The sequence below is a fragment of the Stenella coeruleoalba genome (genome assembly GCF_951394435.1).
Source record: "Stenella coeruleoalba genome assembly, chromosome: 10".
NCBI lineage: Eukaryota > Metazoa > Chordata > Mammalia > Artiodactyla > Delphinidae > Stenella > Stenella coeruleoalba.
Genome location: NC_137156.1, coordinates 42,534,527 through 42,558,121, shown reverse-complemented (window position 1 = coordinate 42,558,121; position 23,595 = coordinate 42,534,527). Strand labels below are relative to the sequence as shown.

Genomic DNA, 23,595 nt, shown 5'->3' with positions numbered 1-23,595 from the left:
ACCTATACTGGACATTTCATATAAATGGAATCCTACAACATGTGGCCTTTTCTGTCTGACTTCCTTACTTAACATGTTTTCTAGGTTTATCCACATTGTAGCATGTGTCAGTACCTCACTACTTTTTTTTTTTTTTTTTTCGGTACGCGGGCCTCTCACTGCTGTGGCCTCTCCTGCTGCGGAGCACAGGCTCCGGACATGCAGGCCCAGTGGCCACGGCTCACGGGCCCAGCCACTTGGCGGCATGTGGGATCTTCCCGGACCGGGGCATGAACCCATGTTCCCCGCATTGGCAGGCAGACTCTCAACCACTGCACCACCAGGGAAGCCCCCTCACTACTTTTTATGGCTGAATAATATTCCATTACATAGACATAAGAATATTTTGTTTATCAGTTCATCACTGATGAAAATTTGAGTTGTTTCTGCCTTTTGGCTATTATGAATGATGCTGCTATGAACATCTATGCACACATTTTTTATAGACATATGTTTTCTTTTTTTAATATAAATTATTTATTTTTGGCTGCACTGGGTCTTTGTTGCTGCACTCGAACTTTCTTTAGTTGCGTCGAGTGGGGTCTACTCTTTGTTGCGGTGCGTGGCCTTCTCAATGCAGTAGCTTCTCTTGTTGTGGAGCATGGGCTCTAGGCGTGCGGGTTTCAGTAGTTGTGGCACATTGGCTCAGTAGTTGTGGCACATGGGCTTAGTTGCTCTGCGGCATGTGGGATCTTCCCGGACCAGGGCTCGAACCCGTGTCCCCTGCGCTGGGGACATATGTTTTCCCCATATGAAAACATATGTTTCATATGTTTTCAATTATCTTGGGTAAACATAACAAGGAGTGGAACTGCTGGGTCATATAGTACCTATGCTGAACTTTTTGAGGAAGGACCTGCGCCCTCAAATGAGGGGCTGCATCTTTTTTATTGAAGTATAGTTGATTGACAATATTGTGTTAGTTTCAGGTGTACAGCAAAATGATTCAGTTATATATATATACACTTTTTTCAGATTCTTTTCTATTATAAGTTATTACAAGATATTGAATATAGTTCCCTGGGCTATACAGTAGGTCCTTGTTGTTTATCTATTTTATATATAGTAGTGTGTGTCTGTTAATCCCAATCCCCTAATTTATCCCTCACCACCTTTCCCCTTTGGTAACCATAAGTTTGTTTTCTATGCCTGCAAGAGTGTTTCTGTTTTCTAAATAAGTTCATTCGTATTATTTTTTGGATTCCACATATAAGTGATATCATATATTTGTCTTTCTCTGTCTAGCTTACTTCACTTAGTATGATAATCTCTAGGTCCATCCATGTTGCTATAAATGGCATTATTTCATTCTTTTTTACGGCTGAGTAATATCCCATTGTATATATATACCCCATCTTCTTTATCCAGTTATCTGTCAATGCACATTTAGGTTACTTCCATGTCTTGGCTATTGTATTAAATAGTGCTGCTATGAACACTGGGGTGCATGTATCTTTTCGAATTAAGAGTTTTCTCCAGATTCATACCCAGGAGTGGGACTGCTGGATCATACAGTAAAACTTTTTTTTGTTTTTTAAGGAGCCTCCATACTGTTTTCCATAGTGGCTCCACCAATTTACATCCCCTAAGCTGCATCATTTTAAATTCCCACCAATAATGTATGAGGGTTTCAATTTTTCCACCAACATTCATTCATCTTTTTGATGACAGTCATCTAATGGGTGTGAAGTGGTGTATCACTGTGGTTTTGATTTGCATCTATCTGATGACTAATGATGTTGCGCATCTTTACATGTGCTTATTGGCCATCTGTATATCTTCTTTGGAAAAATTATTCAAATTCTTTGCCTCTTTTTAATTGGGTTATTTGTCTTTTTAGTGTTGAGTGGTAAGAGTTCTTTATGTATTCTAGATATATGATTTGCAAATATTTTCTCCCACTTGTAAGTTGTCTTTTCACTTTGTTGATAGTATCCTTTGATGCAAGAAAGCCTTTGATTTTGATGAAATCCAATTTACCCATGTTTTCTTTTGTTGTTCAGACTTTTCATGTCATATCTAAGAAACCACTGACTAATTCAATGTCACAAAGATTTACCCCTATGTTTTCCTATCAAAGATTTAACTCTTACATTTAGGTCTCTGCTCTATTTAGAGTTAATTTTTGTATGTGGTGTGAGGTAGGGGTGTGATTTCATTCTTTTGCATGTTGATGGATATTTAGTTGTCCCAACAGCATGTGTTGAAAAGACTATTTGTCCTCAGGCTTCCCTGGTGGCGCAAGTGGTTGAGAGTCCACCTGTCGATGCAGGGGACACGGGTTCGTGCCCCGGCCCAGGAAGATCCCACATGCCGCGGAATGGCTGGGCCCATAAGCCATGGCCGCTGAGCCTGCGCATCCGGAGCCTGTGCTCTGCGACGGGTGAGGCCACAACAGTGAGAGGCCCGCGTACCACACACACACACAAAAAAAACTATTTGTCCTCATTGAATTGTTTTGGCACTCTTGTCAAAATTGGTTAACCATAAATGCAAGGGTTTATTTCTGAATTTCCAATTCTATTCCATTGATCTGTATGTCTATTCTTATGCCAGTACCACATAGTCTTGATTGCTGTAGCTTTGCAGTTAAGTTTTGAAATCTGGAAGCATGACTCCTCCAACTTTGCTCTTCTTCTTTAAGACTGCTTTGGCTATCCTGAGTCTCTCATATTTCCATATGAATTTTAGGATCAACTCATCAATTCCTACAGAAAAGCCAGCTAGGATTTTGATGGGGATTGAGTTGATCTGTAGATTAATTTGGGGAGTACTGTTATCTTAACAATTTTAAGTCTTCTAATCCATAAACACAGGATGTCTTCCCATTTATTTAGGTCATTTTTAACTTCTTTGAACAATGTTTTGTAGTTTGCAGTGCACATGTCTTACATTTCTTCTGTTAAATTTATTCCTAAGTATTCTATTCATTTTGGTGCTTTATAAGTGGAATTGTTTTCTTAATTTCATCCTGGATTGTTCAGTGCTATTATATAGAAATACAACTGATTTTTGTACATTCATCTTGTATCCTATAACCTTGCTGAATTCATTTATCAGCTCTAATAGTTTCCTGTGGATTCCTTAGGATTCTATTATAGGATTCTTCTATTCAGACAGTTTTCTTAAAGCCCATCCCGGACGTGGAACTCTACTCTCAAAGGTCCTATGAAGGTCTCCCTCCTCCTCCACCGCTGCCCTTCTGTGCTAAGTGTCACCTTCGATGATAAAGTCCTTTACTTAACTTTACCTCAACTTTTTCTAAGAGGGATTTAAAGAGCTCTTTAAAAAGTGCAAATATGTAAAAAGTTTCATGAATGAGAAAATGAGGGCCGGGCAAGGGAGGAGGAAACTAGTGTGCTCAGTGGGGCACCTGCAGCAAAGGAAATGCAGCTTTTTCCAGGGAGAAACCAAGTTCAAACCCCCGCTCTACCACCCACCAGCGACACACACACACACACACACACACACACACACACACACACACACACACACGGGCAGATTACTTACCCCCATTTTACAGACAAAGCTAATGAAACTAGGGATGGTTCATGCTAACCTGTGAGTAGGGTGCTGTAACAGGACAGGTGTGCCCATCAGAGCGCCGCCCCGCCTCCCCCCCACCCACTGTGCGTGCCACGCAGCACCTCTGCTCCCAGGTCTCCAGGTCCTTTCATCCCATGGAAACTAACACAGCTGCTCTCGCTGATCGTGGGAACCAGCTCTGAGCTTTCTGGCAACAAAAGCAGAAAGGGAAATGTGATAAATGTCAGAACTGTTATTAAAAGGAAGACGCTTACAGTTCTCCCGGTGAGGCATTTTTCCCTCTAAAAAATAAATATTTTAAAAATCTCTCCCTAGTGGCTCCTTATATGGGGGAAATTAAGCAATATTAATGGATAATAATTATTCTTCAGTAGAAGATTTCAGGGCAATGGAAGCAGGTTCTTTTCATAGTTATTTCTTTATGTCAACCTTTTATAGAAACTATATAGCATTTAGCCCAAAAAGTGACAGTGGAGGAACAGGTTAACGAGGTCCCAACACAAAGCGTCTGGAACCTAACTGGATCATCTACGATGTCAGCTTGGAAACCAGCAGCATGCAGGAGGTAACACTGTGCACCTTGTCCCACGAACTTGTTCAGCGTGTCAGAGCCACGGCAGGGTCAGTAGAGACACAAAGAGGGTCTCAGACCCAGAGCCCCACGGCTACAGGAGACAAGGTGGCCTGGGTGCACACGCTAACAGACACACACACACACACACACACACCCCCACACACACAATCAAACACTGAACTAGCCTTCTGTGCGCAGACAAAGCACTCAAGGGCTGATTGTGTGTGCGATGTGGGGGGAGGGGAGGGGCGGTCAGGGAATCTGAGTCTGGGATCTATTTCACCTCTTCCAATCACTGGAGGTTTCATGAAAGAGGCAGAATTTCAACCATTAGGTGGGGAAAAACCTCAGCCAGTTTGTAAAGAGAGGAGGCAGGTAAAGAATTTTGAAGTTCACTTTCATAAAAGGCTTTGAAGCTCTCTGCTTGGTTTGAGCAGAGCTCAGCGGGATCTATAACCCAGTGAAAACTCCCCAATGCATGCTGCTACAATAAACAAGCACCACCAAGCATCTGAAACAGGGGTCTCCAAACTTCGAGTGAAACACATATACAGCAGACTTTTTAAATGAAAATATTATATGGAACACCGATACAAAAAAAAAAAAAAACTTTAAAGCTAATAGCAGAGCTGTGGTGGTACAAACAGGGACCAGCAGAGACCACGAACCAGGGCACTGGTCCACACTCTCCACAACTCCCGGCAGAGACTTCCCGGGAACACCTAGGGGCCCAACAAGGCAGAGTTTGAGAACCACTGGTCTCTGGCTTAAGGGACTCCCAAACAGTCTGCTCTAGAGTGGTGGTCCCCACACGTTTAAGAGTAAACCTTCAGGGGCTTCCCTAGTGGCGCAGTGGTTGAGAGTCCGCCTGCCGATGCAGGGGACACGGATTCGTGCCCCGGTCCGGGAGGATCCCACATGCCGCGGAGCGGCTGGGCCCGTGAGCCATGGCCGCTGAGCCTGCGGGTCCGGAGCCTGTGCTCCGCAGCGGGAGAGGCCACAACAGTGAGAGGCCTGCGTACAGCAAAAAAAAAAAAAAAAAAAGAGTAATCCTTCTATTTATTTAAAAAAAAATATAGAAGCACTATGTGCCATTATATTGTACACATTATAAAATATATAAAACCAAAAAAATTTAAGTAGAAGATAAAACAAAAGAAAAAATATTTTTAAATATTTTACTAAAGATACAAAAATCTTTCTGGCTCTCATTAGTGAAAGCAATGAGACTGAAAATACTGTATTATGTAGTAAATCTTTTGTTTTACATTTGGGGACAAAACTGATTCTAAATGATTTGTTTTGATACTTGTTTAATGGCTGTAACAGGTGAAAAAGACACCTCACAAAGTTACACTGATCCAAGAACTGCGTCATCAGCTGCACTTATTAAATCACCCTAGGACCAATTTTTTCAAATTTCTTCTGATTATGGAAAGGTCTTTGCTGAAATTCAGCTGATAAATTCCCATCTTCCCCAACATCAAACACTTGCTCATAAAGACTAATCAGAAGGCGTATTTTTCTATTTTTAACAAAGGGGTTTTAAAACACCCATTGAAGGTGAGTTCGTTTCCCGCTCTTTGTTAGGTATCACCTTTCCTTTGAAGGACCAAGTAATGTACTCACGGGCCATCACAGAAAAGAGTCAGCAAATTTGAGACACTTTTATTCTAGTGAAAGAAAAATGTGTGCTTTTGCACGAAGTAGCCCGTATAACTCTCTGTGGTTCAAAAGATTTTCCTGATCATTTCTCATCTTGCCACAAGTATTATGAAGATTCTACTACCTGAGAGACTTGCTTTATCAAGGTAACTGCACTGACGGTTACCTGGCACGTAGCCACGCCCTGTAGAACATGAACCACCTGGGCGATGCTGGCTGCTGCTCATCACCAACAGCTGATGCTGCAGACTCCCAAGCACCCAAACAGTGCACTCAGCAATTCCGCCGGCAGCGGGCTACTGTGCACTGAGGCAAACTCACGGGACCTCTGCACGCCTGTCGAGGACAGTGCATCTTTGCAAAGCGGTGACGAACGCCGAGGACGTGGAAAAGGAAATGCCATGGTATTTTGAGAAGCTGGGCAGGTGCCCATCGGGTAACCCACCTCCCAGAGCACAGATTTGGGGATGTTTAAGAAGGAAATACAAACATTCAGTCTTTCAATGTATACTATTACTTTTTCGAACAGCTGCTAGGTTGTTAGGACAAAAATGCTTATCAAGTTGTTTGGACCTGACTACTTAAAAAATGCACTGTTAGGTGTCGCTAGGGGAATGAGGAGAAAGTCGCTGAGCCCCTCAGGGCCACGGGAGGCGGCTGTCCTACAGTGATGGGGGTGGAGTGGGGGAAAAGCAGGCCTGGGGCCAGGAGCGCCGGACTCCACCTCCAACTCTGCCATCAACGCCCGAATGCTCTTCAAACTGCCGTCAGCGAATCACACGGGATGGGACAGGCTGCCCTCAGCTCCGAGGCCCTGCAAGGCTGCCTGTCCTAAAGGCTGGGCTCTCTCCTCCAGGCGGGACACGCCCACCCGATCCTGGAGAAACCCACAGTTCTCCCAGTTAAGGCCACGTGCTGTGCCAGGTGCCGAAAGGAGATGCCGAGATCCCATCGTCAACTGAGGCTCAAAAGGCCAATGCTGAGGTAGCTGCCCCATCTGACCAAACCGGCAGGGTTAATTTATGCCCAAACCTCCACTTCAGAATCCACAGAGACAACAGTGAGTATCCGTCATGCAAGTGGCCATTCGATGTCATTTTCGTATTTTTTGTAAGACCCGATCTTTGTGCCTTGTTTACGATACCATACTGTCTCTGAGAAGTATTCTGGTTACTAAATATTTGGTTAAATGCTCCCGAGCAACCATGTGGGAATCTTCGGGAAACTGAAGAGTCCCTCCCAAGAGGAAAGTTGGTAAGTGTCAAATAACGATTTGTTTAAAGTACAGTATGCTTATGCAAACAGAAGATCTCCTGGACAGTCACCAACTCAGCCGTTTCAAGTGCCTTTTCAGCACCGTCCAGGGCACAAGAGGGGTCCAGTCTTCCCCAGGGAGGAGTCTGCTCTCCGTTTCTTTCTACTAAGTGAGAACGGACACATAAACCCTAAGTCCAACAGGAAAAAACCATGGAGTCTCTTGCTACGGTAACAAAACCAGGAATAGGAAACGTCCCGTTTCCCATTAATTTTCACCAGCTGACCTAATAAAAATCAGTTGATTCACTCCTCTAACCAATATTCTTACTTTCTGGGTGATTATTCACCACACAGTTCAAGTTCAAAGTGGCATTTTATTTTGGAAACAAGCAGTATATATGAGGCTGTAATAATAACACAAGCTGATTAAATCTAAACTTGAAACAAAACAAAAAACTGCCCTTATTACTGATCAAAAAAGCAGATACACAAGAAACGCTGAACGTTGACAAAAACAAACATAGATATTAACAGAAAAGTGGCATAAAGACTATTGTAAATTATCCTGAAAGGATTGTTAAGTAACATTTTCCATAAAAACAATGCAGTAGGGAGTGAGAGGGAACTCTGGTTTAATAAGAACATATTTTCTCTCAAAGCATGAAACCTGTTTAAAAAGACATGAATGAGGGGATGGAAGGAGCAGCCATCAGGCCAGTGGGAGGCCGGGGAGAGTGGAGGAGGGTCTCAAGGGAATTAGATTCCAGAGACCCCAAGGGGCAGGAGGAGGGCAGCAGCAGTATTTCAGTGGCTATTATATTAATTAGAAATATATGAAACTTGACACAGCAAGAGTGCAGTGCATGAAATCCATGGCAAAACACTGTGAATTTCCTCCACAATGGGTACCATGAACTCAGGGACCCTCTTGTCTCTGTCCCTTCCTGAGAGCTAAGGGGCACAGTTCTTAATCAGCACATGTGCTGGCCCAGGGTCCAAGCATCAGCGTGAACCTCGGAGGAACAGAGACCTGCAGACGGAAACAGGGCAGCCAGCCGTCCTCCTCCTGCAAGGAGGGGACGCAGGGGGCTTCAGACGTCTGGCAAGAGAACCTTTGCAGAACACCCAGATACACTGCAGTTCCCCAAAAGGCGAGCTTCTGTTTTATCTTAGAACTTAGGCAGGACGGGTAAGGCCGAGAGAAATCCTTTATGACAGCAGGACACACCGGTCCACCAGTGTCAGCTGGCCACGGTGGGCTTTTAAGTGGTCAAGCATGAGCCACCAGACTGCTTTAAGCCAATGTCTGTCCTGAAGGGATGGAGAAGACTAGAAGACCTACTAAGATAATTCCATCAATCAGTTCATCTGTGGGAATGTGCAAAAGAACACTGATTCACCAGCATACAGTTTCTCCACAGGATTTTATTTCTTGACATGGCTGTCCTCCCCGACCTCCGAGCCAGCATCGTGGACACGTGCCCGTCCCATCCCACCCCTCTCCCCAGCCCACCCCCCCCACACACACACACACCACACCTGCTCTCCAGACACACCACCCTAACTCCCTGTTCCCAGGTCCACGGCACACAAACGCTGTCAGAGCTGCTGTTTAGGGCACATGCCCTATGTTTTCAATGAAATTACTACGAGTAGTCGTTTCTGACAGTATTTAATAACCACCTATATAACACATGCTACTTCGCTTCAATTAACTACTCTGGAATCCATCCGTTTAGAGAAAACTTCAAAACAAATTAGGTTTTTCACTAGTAACAAGTAGCAGCATCCTTTTTAACCATTAAAATTTAGGGGCAACTGGATGCAAAAACGCAGAGGCTTCCTTGAGGGAGATATTGCATGATCTTTCTTGAGGGAGATACTGAAGACTGGCTAAACGGCTTTCTGAGTAGAAAAACAAGACCTGTAAAAGCGAAGGAAGTGGAGTTGATGATATAAACGCCCTTTCACCCTGTATACGCAAACTTCACATAAAAACTTACTTGCCAATATTTTCAGGCAGAGACTGCAGTGAGATGTCATTTACAGAAAGACATGTCAAATTCTGCAATTCGGGAAAGCTTTCTGGCAATCTAAAACAAAAAAAAAATGTTATAGTTGAAAAAGAGAAGTGCATATATGGTGCATACTAACATAAATATAAAGACTTCTTCTGTATGCTGACTGAAATCACCTCCTAAAATTACTTTATGTATGGCATATTTGTCTTGTCTTTCTATTTATAAGGAAAAAAATAAGGACCTGGTCTACCTAGCAGTACCGGGGTATGATAAATACTTGCTGACAGGGTGATCCAGAAATAATTAGAGAGGAAAGATATTCAAGCTGTAAGAATAAAGGAGAAACAATGTTGTGAGCCTACCGAGTGTATGGCTATGAAAGAAAATGATACATAGTTCCTGAAGCTGAAAGTGCCTAAGAGTGAAAATACTTTATTGATTAACAGAAAATAGAAATTTTAGTCCACAATATTATAATAAAACACAAGAGAGTTGCTTGATTTTTTTTTCTTCCTGTAGCTTACAATACCCAGAGCAAAGCTACAGATTACTTACAATTGATCAGCTGACAGCCAATTGCTACTTTCTTAATATTTTTCTTTTGATTTGATTTAATATGCCAATCATGTGAGATGATTATATGTTTCACAACGTTCTACACAAAGAGAAATTCTGTATACTTCCCTTAGGCTACTGAAGAGTGAGGATTCAAAATAAAAGTATTATTTAAATACCTGCAAAGAAAGTTTACTTTCAATATTTCTATGGTTACTAGTATTTGGAGAGGAAAAAACACAAACTGAAAGCAAAAAACATCTCATTGCATCTAAAATGCTTATACATAAATCTGCTAACATGGAAAAAAGAACACATAACTCATTTTTTTGCAGGGGGTGGTGAGGACTTCTTGCCTTAGTGATAGTCTCTAGATTAGACTCTTTCATTTCTTTCCTCTTTCTAAGTTCTTTTTTTTTTTTTTTTTTGCGGTACGCGGGCCTCTTACTGTTGTGGCCTCTCCCGTTGCGGAGCACAGGCTCCGGACGCACAGGCTCAGCGGCCATGGCTCACGGCCCAGGCGCTCCGCAGCATCTGGGATCTTCCCGGACCGGGGCACGAACCCGTGTGCCCTGCATTGGCAGGCGGACTCCCAACCACTGCACCACCAGGGAAGCCCCTCTAGGTTCCTTTTTTAAAAAACAATTCCTGGGCTTCCCTGGTGGCGCAGTGGTTGGGAGTGGTTGGGTTCGTGCCCCGGTCTGGGAAGATCCCACATGCCGCGGAGCGGCTAGGCCCGTGAGCCATGGCCACTGGGCCTGCACGTCCGGAGCCTGTGCTCCGCAACGGGAGAGGCCGCAACAGTGAGAAGCCCGTGTACCGCAAAAAAAAAAAAATTCCTATGCTGTTTGACATCTAATACAGGTAATTCCAAACTTCAAAACCAAATGCAGGCCCCGAAAGACAAGAGTATTAACTAGGATTTTCATAATCGATGAAATACATTCTCAGGAATGGTTTTTACAAAGTTGCAACCTCTTCCATAGTGTAATAGAGCTAAGATTTTTTTAATTTATATATCAAAAGATGCAACTTAACAGTTCTGAGTTTTTACCAGAAACTATATATAATTTTAAAACTAGCTAAAATGATCATAAATATAAGGAAATTGTATCTTTAAATGGCTGATCTGCTTTTTTCACTGGCTCTTAACATTAAGAGCCAAACTAGTGATGTGACCCGATGAGGAAGGCCAGACTTAAGGTCGGGAGAGAGGAAAGCTAGTCTGAGCTGCTGCTCAGAGGCTGCATGACCTTGAAAGGTCATTTCACCTCTTGGAGCCTCAGTTTGTTCAGCCATAAAATCACTAGGCCACGCTGAATAATTTTTAAGGTCCCTTCAACTCACAGACATCGTCTTAATTCTTAAAAGAGCACACCTGCCAAATTAAAACGGCTTTCCTTTAAGAAACCTGCCAAAAACAAGTCCAGGGTGAAAACTGAGTAAGGCCTCATACGATGCAGTGTGTTCTGGTCAAGAGAGTTTTGAAATGATGATAAAGTCACATATCAGCAGACATTAGGGGAAAAACACTGAAGTAGTAGACAAGGGGATTAAGCAACTGAAGAGTTAACAAAAAAACTCCAGAACAGCATAATATTTCCCAGCTGCCCAAGCCTACGAGCTGCCTTGAGCACAAATAGCTCAGTTCAGTTCAACAAACACTGAGGGCTCACTCCATTCCAGAAAGTACAGTAGGGCTGCAGATAGAACCGTAAATGACAGAGGAATATATCTCGTTGGCGGGCCTTGGTCAAAGTGATCATTTACGTGTAGGTTTCGAGTGTTATGAGAAAAGTACGCACAGAGGGATACAGGGCCCAGAGGAGGGGCCTCGGTGAGTCGTCAGGAAAGGCCTCCTGAAGAAATGTGATGCTCAGGCTGCATCTTAAAGGAGAGCGAAAGGGTTGGCACCGTCAAAACGAGGGGGAGTGAAATCAGAGACCTGGAGCCTTTATTACAGAGGCCACAACATCAGACAAGGCAATTGAGGGCCATGCAGGTGGAAAGGCCGGCCAAGGTCAGACAGAGGGCGGTGGGGAGGCTGCACAGCACACCAGGAGCTCCCACTTGATCTTACAGGGACGGGGAGCTACAGAAAGGTTTGAGAAAGAGGGACAACCGTACGGATGATGGTTAAGAAAGAGGACAAGACGTGACAACGGTGGTGAGTTAGAAAGCTATCAGGCTAGAGCCTACTAGAGTACTATTTTTCATAAAAATAAATATTACTAGTAACATAATAACTAAAATTCAAAAGACAAAAACCAGAATTGTTTTTAAGACATATTTATACTTCTTAAAAATAAGCAGATACGGGAAAAACAAAACGAAATAGGGCATTCCCCAGCACTCCATACCCAAGAAGATCTAAGCAATTTTGAGACAGATGAGATGAATCCCAAATTTTAACTCAATCTCAATTTTTCTAGACACTTCAAAAAAAACAAAAAAAAAGGGAATGAAAAGGAAAGGAAGAGTACTTTCCTTTCTTCGAGGTTGCTTACAGAGTCTTGAGAAATTTTATAAATGGGCCCACCTGGCCCAGAGAGACATCTAGAATGGACTCTGGAGGTCTGGTCCCTGCATTGCTGTTTGGGCATCAACTCAGTTACCCTGGCAACACAGGCACCTGGAATCCACTGGTCAGTGGGCTCACGACTGAGCCAGGAGCCACAGGAGGGGCTCCTGACGTCCCCGTGTTCAAAAAGGGTACCCTTAGTACTATGGACAGAAAAGCAAGCAGAAAGGTTACCTAGTCAGTGGGTTTCCGCTGAAGTCAGCGATCTGTAGTGCTTTACAGAATGAGATGCTCTCTGGAATTTCAGGAATATCTGCAGAAGGAAAGAAAATGTCTATCACTGACCACGACTGTTAACAGTTTTCATCATCCTCAAGATGGACCACAGTCGCAAGGGAATATCTACAAAGTACTAACTCCGCTCAAACATGGTATGGATTCCTGAAGTACTTTTCTACATTTATTTTACATTTGTTTTCCTAATATAAGATATATTCTAAACAGAAGCACGTTCAAGAAAAACATAAAAAACAACCACCCCACCAAGTCCCATCACCTCATCAAAACTCACTGAGGGCATTCGGTTGGTAATTCCCTGTAGGCTTTATTTCCCCTATGTTTTCATATGGTTATATCAGTACAAAGTATTCTAAAGTATGCATTTTAAAATTATGGAATTTCTTCTGATTATAGGCATATTTGGAAAATACAGAAAACTCCAGTGAAGAATAAAAAACCACCAACATTCCCATCACCCAGAGACAATATTTTATTCTGATGTATGTTTTTAATTGTCAGACACACATACAGAGTGTGCGTATAAATAGATCATATTTCAAAATACTAGGTTCAAGCTTCACTTTATGTTATGTTACAAACTTTTTCCCCTGTCATTATTTTTCCAAATAGTTTCCCATTCTTAGTGGCACAAAAGCCCACTGCACACATTTCCATATTTCATGTAACCAATCCCCAGTTGTTGGACATTTAGGTTGTTTCCAAGTTCCTAACGTTATAATTATATTTATGTCCATTTCTGGTTATTTCCTTAGGCTAAGCTCCCAGAGTGTAATCACTGTGTCAGAGGCACTAACACCTCTGCAGCACTTGACAAATACTGCTAAATTGCCTTCGAGGGGGCCAGGTACACCTTTATACTTCCACCACCCGATTCAACATCTTTCCCTTCTTCCTTTCTTTCTCTTACATTTGAAAAACTGCCCATGTTATTGGTAAAATAGTCTGGCAACATTTTCTTTTATATTCCTTTGATTACTAATGAGGCTGAATATTTTTCCCCACGTTTACCTGCCACTAAACATTGCGATTCTTGAAATGACCAAAAATGCTATTTTAAATTCCTCTTTCTCTTGGTTTAAACCCTGAGGTTACAGCTTTCAGGGCTGGAAAAGGTTAGTTCATAGCATTTAATTTCAAGAATACATTTATTTTGGACGTACTAATGTTAAGAAGGGCTAAAATAGAAAAGGCTCTCTTGATCCCATGCCATTTCTTCCACCAGCTCGACAAAGGCAAGCAGAGCCAAAACATACCAAATATTTCTAAATTGGGGGTGAAAAGGAGACGGGAGAAATAAAGGGAAAAATGGATGCCCTGCTCCAACACCACAAAGTAATCAGAAGCTACATAAAAGCTCCAAGTACAAATTTAAAAGCTGCAAATATTTAAATTTGTGGTAACATTTGCCTCACACAATTCTCTGCCTTGCATGGTCGTATAAGGTAATGAAGAATACATACTATTAATGATCCTAGTTTCATAAATATGATAGCAGTATATACATATATATATATATACACATACACACACACATATATATACACACATACATACATACATATGTACACATACATGTGTGCATGTGTGTGTATACATACATGTTGCATGCATGTGTACACATACATACACACTATATATGTGTGTGTGTGTATATATATATGGCTTATCCACATTAAGAATGAACTAGTGAATATAACAAAAAGGAGGTGGACTCACAGCTATAGAGAACAAGCTAGTGGTCACCAGTTGGGTGGGGGGCAGTATAGAGGGAGGGAAGCAGGAGGTACAAACTATTAGGTATAAAATAAGCTACAAGGATATATTGTACAACCCAGGGAATATAGCCAATATTTTATAATAACTATAAATGGAGCATAAGCTTTAAAAATTGTGAATAACTATATTGTACACCTATAACTTAATACAATATTGTACATCAACTAGACTTCAATTTTAAAAAAAAGGAAAAGACCGAAAAAACAAAAGAAGGAACGAACAAAGGTACATCCATCCATCATTACAGGACCAGCACGGCTATCCAGGGTGTGAGGCCTGCCCAGGTAAAAGGTGCTGGTCAGCCCTGCACTCCTGACTGTCACTCCTCGGCCACCACTTCAGGTCCTAGTGAGCAGTTTTTATAAAGCTGAAAAATGAGGTGCAAGGGCTGCACCCGTCACTTCACAAGTGCTACGGAAGATGAAGCTGACACACACACACACACACACACACACACTGTACAGCAGCTTTCTGCTTGATCTGAGGAAAAGATCAAGGAAACAGAGAAAGAGGAAAGGCACATCAATTTGGTAGAAGTCTTTAATATTTCTCAGACCATCAGAAACATCCCTGAAGCTCAGGAAGATGGGCCTACCAAGGAACACATGAACTCTGGTCGGGGCTGGTCTGGAGTCAGGGTATCTGAGGGTAACAACAGCAACTTCCAGAGAACACAGCTGGACCCAGTCCAGACAGAGCTGCCTTGTAGGAAGACATTCCATCCCTAGGCAAACCTGCTTGTACACAAGATCGGCAAACAGAACATAGGTCTCAACTCCAAAGACCATTTCTTTCTACCATACGCATGTTGCTAATTTAACTGAAAAGAAGGTATTTGCCTGTAAAAATAATAGCTTTAGACAAGGAAGGCAACAGTGTGGCTAGAAGAGTCCTGCTTACTGGTTTGCTTTAAATTACTAAAATTATCAGAGCAGAAAACTAAGGAAGGGAATGCCTGTTCCTTCTTAAATACTTAGCTAAAATATCACACCCTCAGGGACACCTCCTTTGGGCCCCAAGATTCGGTTGGATCCCCGTGCTCTCAGGTTCCTGAAATCTGTTACAGTTTTAGTTAAATAATTGTTTGGTGATGGTCAATCTCCCTTATTGAACTCTAGGCTCACTGGGAAGAAAGACCATGTGGGCCTTGTCTGTTGCTGTTTCCCCAAAGCTGACATAGTACAGTCGGCCTACAGGTTCCACATCTGGGAATTCAACCAACTGTGGATCAAAATATTAAAAAAATATTCCAGAAAGGTCCAAAAAAAGCAAAACTTCAATTTGCCTCATTGGGCAACTATTTACATAGTATTTAAATTGTATTTACAACTGTTTGCATTGTAATAGGTATTATAAGTAATCCAGAGGTGATTTAAAGGATATGGGAAGATATGCAAAGTTATATGCAAATACTATGCCATTTTACATAAGGGATTTGAGCATCCTTGGATTTTGGTATTTTGTCCTCCACAGAGGCCGAGGGGTGACTGTACTAAGCTTAAACAGCCCACGGGTACTGAATGAATAAATGAGAAACTCACATTGTTAAATCTCTGCAAAGACAGTTGCTCTCTAATGTGAGTCATGAAATATCCCCTGTAGGGTGGGTATTATCTCTGTTTTACTAGTAAGAAAACTGCTTGGTCCCAGATCTCTTACAAGAGATAGTATAAAGGCTGCAGGTTATTCCCAGCTGCAATCCCCTTTAACTGTCTTCCAAGTGTTTTGCTCTGGACAAATGTGAGGTTTAAGACTAAACATATGAAAAACTATAGACAAAAACCACTTCTCAATGAGGCCAAGGCTGACCACCAACCTTTTCTGCATTTATGAGGTCTGCAGCCTCGGATAAACTATTTAACCTACCTGTGCCTAATTTCCTTATCTGTAAAATGGGTCATCAACAGATATTTTCAAATAATACCAGTATATCATACCTTAAGTGCTGCAGAAGTTCAGAGAAGGGAGAAAATGAAACAAAGAAGGACACTTACACTTTGAACCAAATAAATAAGAGTAGAGGAGCAGCATAGGCAGGAATGTGACACTGGATGCAAAGTGGGGAGAGGGTAGGCCCTGGGCACAGTTTGCCTAAACTTCAGGATATCAGTTTGGGGGTGTCTGGAGAGGAGGCCGGAGAAATCTCTTGACAGAAGACTACCAATGCCAGGCTGAGCTGTTTACAATTAATTTGCCAGACAAGGAGTTTCCTCTTCTCTAAAAGAGGGATAATCACAGCTCCAGCTTAGGGTTGCAAAAGAATAAAGGAGAGTCACACAAATAAAAGCACATGGTACCCTCTACTGGACCTCTTTCTTATACTGGGTGGGGGATCAGTAGAGAGGACCACTATTTTCCATTCAAAGCCAAATAATTTTTTTATTGAAATATAACTGACTTACAATGTTGGATTAATTACTGCTGTACAGCAAAGTGATTCAGCTATACATATATATATATTCTTTTTTTATATTCTTTTCCATTATGGTTTATCACAGGATATTGAATATAGTTCCCTGTGCTATACAGTAGGACCTGGTTGTTTATCCATGCTACGTATAATAGCTTACATCTGCTAACCCCAGCCTCCCACTCCATCCCTCCCCAACCCCATCCCCCTTGGCAACCACCAGTCTGTTCTCTATGTCCGTGATTCTGTTTCATAGATAGGTTCATTTGTGTCATATTTTAGATTCCACGTATAAGTGATATCATATGGTATTTGTCTTTCTCTGTCTGACTTACTGCACTCTAGTATGATAATCTCTAGGTCCATCCATGTTGCTGCAAATGAAGGCCGAATAATTTGAAGAAGAGTGGCGTTATTAATAGAGATGAGAGGCCTGAGAGGGCTTTTGCTTCTATCTGAGAAGGAATAAAACCCTGAATAAACATCTATTTACATACAAATATTAGAAATAACTCATGAGGTTTTTCCTCTCATTAAAGAAGGTACCCCCAAACTTATAGCTGCCAACATTCAGCTTAGTTCAAGCTGCTATATAAGGTGAAACAAACAAAAAAATCTTTACTCATATTTTTCATGTATTTAAACTGGCTTTGTCTTATATACGTCCAAGAATAAAAGCATAAAATTTGATATTTACGAAATGTCTGAAAATGATTGTAAAATTAAGTAATCTCTTCCCTACAATTTTCTTAAAATAACCTTCAATTCAGACCCATTCTAAACTACCATCATTTCTGAATCAGAATTGCTTTGAGTTAGTGAGATGTGGTTGCACTTCAAAAATAAAAATACTGAATCTGTTGTTTACCAATATAACCATCACTACCACCTGTATACAGGCGACTGACAATCAGTTCTAAACTCTGCAGTGCCAAAAATCGTCACCACCACCAAGCAGACAACCATCCTGGCACCATGAGCCCAAGGGCTTCTGAGAGAGAATACACTTTTCACCGCAGATACTGTCATTTAGAAAGTGATTTAGAAGGACAGTGCTTGCCCTTCCTGGCACTCCTCCTATTTTCTCAGCATCCATTTTTAACATATCAGGCTGGGGTTCCACCTTCCCCAGCCCCCTAACCCTCAGAAGTAATACAGAGCCTTAGCCTGCAATCCTCTATAAGGAATCCGATGCCCAGAAGCCTCAAGGTGGACCACGCCCTTTCCTGAAAAGCTATCACCATCTCAGGGCCCCCCTTGGGATAGACACAGGCTGGACTGTGTGACCTTCCTTCTAACTCCTTCTAAGGAGTTTAGAACCTTCCAGGGCATTTCCTGTCACAGAGAACGGTGCACGAACGGCCTGTCCAGTCTATGATCGCAGCCCCTGCGTGCAGCGGAATAAGTTCTTTCTGAATAACTGAGTTACTCACTGGCATTTCTTCTGGTTCTATATAAACAGCATCTCTTCTCCTGGGTTCAAGACCTGTCTGAGGTCCGCAGTTACAGTGCGAGGCTCTCTCCACCAAGAGATCATGAAATGCGAAACAGAACGAAAGTCTGCAGGCCCGCAGCAGGCGTGCAACACTACTGAATTACCTACCAACTGCGCTGGGCCTGGAATCCAGAGACAGACTCCAGGCCCTGCGCACAGGGATGCCTTCACTGCCGGGCGGCCCTGCTCCTCGCAAAGGGCTGCTGGCCTTCTCTGCCTTGTCCACCACCCCAGGCTACTGAGAGGTACGATGAGATGATGTACAGGGTAACGTGGTAAAGTACACAAATGTAAAGGGCTAGGTGGGGGGAGGTGTTCCCCCCCGAGGGGCACAGGCTGGCTTTCTCACTTTTTCTATCAACGTGTGGGATCTGGGGCACATGGTCTCCCCTCCTCTCACCCCGACACACTCAGACCAGAGGGGAAACTGTCCTCAAGACCTCTGTCAGCACAGAGGGAACTGAGTCTCTGCTTGAGCATTTTGTTATCAGTATCCCATCTCAGAGAAATGTGCAGCTGCACGAACCGTCAGGCATTGAGGGCAGTACCTCAACGCATCACTGATACTAAACCACATCAGAAACAAACAAAAAATAAGACAGCACAAGCAAACGGCGCCATGGCAACGACAGCCACCCCTGAACTGCCCTCAGAGATCCAGGGGCAGAGGTGACCCAACAGCCACCTGGCCGTCCCAGAGGCACCCGGGTACCAGACTCTAACCTCCCCTGGCCTCTGCGGTGACATTCCACAAGCCACCTCGAGACTTGTCCTGGGAATAAATGTGCACCAGGGCCCACCAGCCAGTGCTGGTCGCCATGGAGGCAGCCGCACACACACCTCCCTTCAACCACATATACACCTATACTTTTTAGCACAGTACTTCTACTTTAGAGGAAGATTTGAAATTGCTCCCCGCTGCCTGGAGCTCTGAGAAGCCCCCTTTGCAATCGGTCACCTGACAGTTGTTGTCACCGCCACCTTCGACACAAGTAGCAGGTCTCAGGCACTGAGAGAACAGCAGGGGACAGACTCAAGGTCAGGAAGTGACAGGTACAGGTCTGAAAGAGGAACTCCTCCGAACCCTGTTACCCCACTTGACCGTGTGGCCCCAGATAAGAAGAGATGCCTTTCTGAGGGTCTTCATGCATCATCTAATCCCAAAAACAAAGAGTGGGATGGATGGTGGTGGTCCCGCAAGCAGATGCAGAAGCAGGCCTGGAAACATTAACTAAACAGCCCAAGGTCACTGTGCTCACGTGTGGAGGAGCAGAGCTTTGAAATTCGGGTCCATCTGCTTCACGGCAAGGAAGAGGACAGTCAGATTCCATTGGTTCCAAACGTTCTGGAGAAAGAGATGCTGGAGGAAATGCACCTGGGGAGACAGACGAGGTGGGAATACAGGCCCGCGGTTCCGAGAGAGGTCTGCGCAGTCATCTCACCCAGAGACAGGGTGGGTGAACTCTGTTGTGAGAGCCCCCAACAGGCAGCTGGGGGCAGAGCCAAGAGGTCGAGGGAGCAAAGGGGTCCCCGAGGGGGTGGGTCTATGGTGCGGCCAGCAGGTAGGGGACACGGGCTGGGCCGCAGGGATCTGCTGCCACCGTCCAGAGGCGCCAACAGAGAGAGTGGTTTGAGGGGAATCAAACCGCAAAGGTGGAGAAGGCAGGTCGCCTGCCGGTTCCTGTGGACAGAGAGGAACGGAGGGCATACAGCAGCTGCCCGACTCCAGTCTCAGACACGGGGCTCCTGGCCAGCAACATGGGGAAACGAGGAGACAGTGGCACGACTTTCCGACCATGAAGCCAGATGTGTATATTGACAAGGGTCACTGTCCTCTGGGCTCTGTTTAATCCGAGATTATAGCCTGACTGCGGCCTCGAAATCTCCTGGCTTTTTACTCAATGACAATGAGTTCTTATCAAAATAAAGACTTAGCAATCCTGTGTCACAATCCCTGTAAAATAAATCCTGCTGTTCCATTACATCTGAAAGTCTGAGAGCCTGGAGACTTCGGAGTGTGCCGTCAAAAGGCCTGGCAATCCAGGGGAGAGAGGAGGGAGGGGGTTATGGCTTGAGGAGAAAACCAAGGTCAAGGGGAAAGTTCACTGTAGCGTGCTTGGGTCTGATCTTTTTGTTTGGGACATCTGCGGGGGGCGCGGAGAGGCAGACGGAAGTAGGATGAAGGAGCGTGGGTGCTCATGCCCGTCTTTGCTCAGAAGGCAGCACGGAGGGGACGCAGGGCCGAGGGGAGGCTGAGGGTGGAGGCTTCAGAACCCCGTCCCTGTCCACATCCACAGGGGAAGACGGAAGGGGCACCTGGAGGCGTGGGTGCAGACGAGGGAGAAGCCCACAGGCTGGGAGATGCCCCTTCCCACAGCAGAGGCAAGTGACAAAACCCCCAACATGAAACATGCTCAGCAAACAGTGAACCCCGCATCCACGAGGTGCATGCAGTGGGCAGGGAAGACGGGAGGCTCACCCTGGCATGGAGAGGGGGATCCCGTCACGCATAAACACCATGAATGCAGGCCTGGCCAAAGACAGGATTCAAACACAAGGACTAAACAACCAGCCGTGAACAGAATGAGCGCGTGAAAAGAGATGCTGCCGGGCCGTGGTGAAATACTGAATGCTATGACTTCAGGCTCGCTCTGTACATCATGCTGCTTCATTGAGGACTATTTACTGCTCAGGTAAAACAGGGCCCTGTGTGCCAAACGGGCTGGCTGACTGCTGGCTGCCTGATACCATCCTGCTTAAAAATACCTGGGACTGTCAAGAAAGGCTCAGTATGAATGCGTGATCCCAGTCTGCATTTGCTGCCCCAGCTGTTCCTCAGGGTGTGCAGGGAAGAAAATAATAATGTGAAGTGGACATTTTTTGTTTTCAAAGGCACCATCTCAGTTATCACATTATTCCAACACCCAGGGACTCGCCCAGGAGGCAGCCGGCCTTTGTAGACAAAAGACGTGATTCCTGCCCCGGCAGCCTTTCCAGCATCTGGAAGGAAAAATGGGAACAGACAGTGCAGGGCAGAAAGGCTGGCATGGCCTCTGCGTGGTGCATGGGGAAGGTGGGACACGGGCCCTTTGTCAAAGTTTTATTTTGAGTCTTGGTAACTTGTGCTGGGAACAAATTTTCCCAGCCCAGAGGGTTTTCACCTAATTCCAGCCACAATCACAAAAATAACCTTTACTCCTCAGCTCTTCCTCCCCAGCTGAGTTGGCTCAATAAACACAAATATGTCCCGAGATACAAGATCTCCTGTTTTGGAAAAAAAAATAAAAAATTTCACCGGAAAGAAAGAATTACAGAAAAGTAAATGTTAGGTTTCATACCGAATGAGAAGGGGGGTTGGGGGGAATGTGGACAGTTTGGCATCCTTTCTATTTGCCCTCCTCCCAAAATAAAATATATAGGATTTTGAAATAATGTCTACTTAAACCTCAAGATAACAGCAACTAAATATCGAAACCGAAAAACAATATTTGTATTCATCAGCTATTTTAACAGTCACTCAAAATTACTGCTCATTTTAATTACTCCCATTTAATATGGACAAAATCACAACTCCTGGTATCTATGCACCAAAATTCTCTAGGGAAATGAGGTCTTCCAATGGATCCAGGATGCTACAATCCAGAAATGAAGGCTTCTGCTCTCCCCCAAGCTCCTCCATCTTCTGAGACTGCACACCCTTTCCCTCCCCTGAACTGCAGATAAGCACCTGGGGTCAGGGTCCCCCTGCACGTGGATTCTGTGGGTCTGGCCCCGTGCTGCTCGTGACACCTTTATAAGTGTACTTCACCTTTCCAGTTAGCATCTGTGACCATCAGCTGAGATAAACATCCTCTCACACCACCACACCACACACAGTGTTTGCCAACTGACAGACCACAGGCTGGGGTGAGTCATTCAGACTCCTAAAGCCACGCTCTGTGGAACACAGAGAACAGAGGACAGGGCGCAGGGCTGGGGGCGACAGTGTGTTCTCCACAAGTGCAGGGAGAAGCCTCCTGGCCCAGAGGAACTCGCCAGAACGCTGAGGGTCAAGAGTTCCCACCAGCCCCTCCCAGGGCACATCCCTAACCCGGGGCCAAAAAAAACACTGAGGATCCCAGAGGCTGGGGATTACTAAATTTCACAGAACAGAAGAATCACTCGGAGCGCTTCCTCGATGAAAGGGCTGGGCCCACTCCGAGCCAACGGATTCACAGGGTCTAGGGTCTGGAGAAGGAATCTGCATTTTAATCCAGCTCTCCTGGAGATGCAGAGTAAAAGGGTCTTCAAGCCCCCGAGAAACACTGAGGCATTTAACCTAATTGGTTCTCAGCCCTGAATGCACATCAGAATCACCTGGTGTCATCATCGCCCGAGATTGCAGTAAGTCAGCCTGCGTGGGATCCAGGAAGAAAGACAAATATCATATGATAGCACTTCTATGTAGAATCTAAAAGAAATGATACAGATGAACTTATTTACCAAACAGAAGCAGACTCACAGACATAGAAAGCAAAGTTACGGTTAGCAAAGGGGAAAGGGGGTGGAGAGGGATAAACTAGGAGCTTGGGATTAATAGACACACGCTACTATATATAAAATAAATAAACAACAAGGTCCTACTGTATAGCACAGGGAACTATATTCAATACCCTCTAATAACCTATAATGGAAAAGAATCTGAAAAAGAATATATTTTTAACATATTTATTTACATATATATTTTTATAACTGAATATATATTTATATAACTGAACCACTTTGCTGTACACCAGAAACTAACACAACATTGTAAATCAACTATATGGCAATAAAAAAAAAAACCCTACCTCAGGTGAATCGAAGATGCAGCCAGGTCAGGGCCCACTGATGATGAGGCCCTGGCTGTGATGGTGTGGTACCCAACTTACCCGACAATTACTCACAGCTCCTGTCCACCATCCACCTCCAGAGTAAAGCTATTTCTGCTCTTAGACGGAAGCCCAGCCTACAACACGTAAGGCTATGTGCGCTGAGCGCCTGCTTGATCAGACTGCTTCAAAGGGAGCCAGAACAGTGATGGGAGGTAAAGTAAAGCTGTCTTGTTGTTTGGAAGAAGATGGGGACAAGAGTAGGGGGAAGAGGTGGGGTAAAGATGCAAAGGGGGTCTGTTTGAATCTAATTAACGGCCTCCTTCCCATTTTTAGATAAAATCAATTTTTAAGAACTCCCTCTACCTGTAATACAAGTACACTTTTTCAACACTAACCCTAAAAAGAAAAGAGGTTAAACTAGAAAACAGAGTGCAAAAGTATTCTAAAAAGGGCTCAAAAACATGTTTATGCTATTCCAAAAAATACTGTAGAAAAGGTATGATATTAGTAACAATTTCAGGTGTACAGCAAAGTGATTCAGACATATAGATATATACAGACAGATTCTTTTTCAGATTCTTTT

The 23,595-nt window shown here is 43.9% G+C and overlaps 1 protein-coding gene across 2 annotated transcripts in view; it reads right to left on the bottom strand.

Moving 5' to 3' along the window:
- The window catches only part of LRRC1 (leucine rich repeat containing 1), a 127,155-nt gene that overhangs the window by 42,244 nt on the left and 61,316 nt on the right, over positions 1-23,595 (bottom strand). For both annotated transcript variants that reach the window (XM_079935434.1, XM_079935433.1), the window contains 2 exons: positions 12,413-12,491; positions 9,085-9,174 (listed from right to left, as the gene is read on the bottom strand). In XM_079935434.1, coding sequence (XP_079791560.1) covers positions 9,085-9,174; positions 12,413-12,491 — 169 coding nt within the window. The remainder of the gene's footprint in view (positions 1-9,084; positions 9,175-12,412; positions 12,492-23,595) is intronic.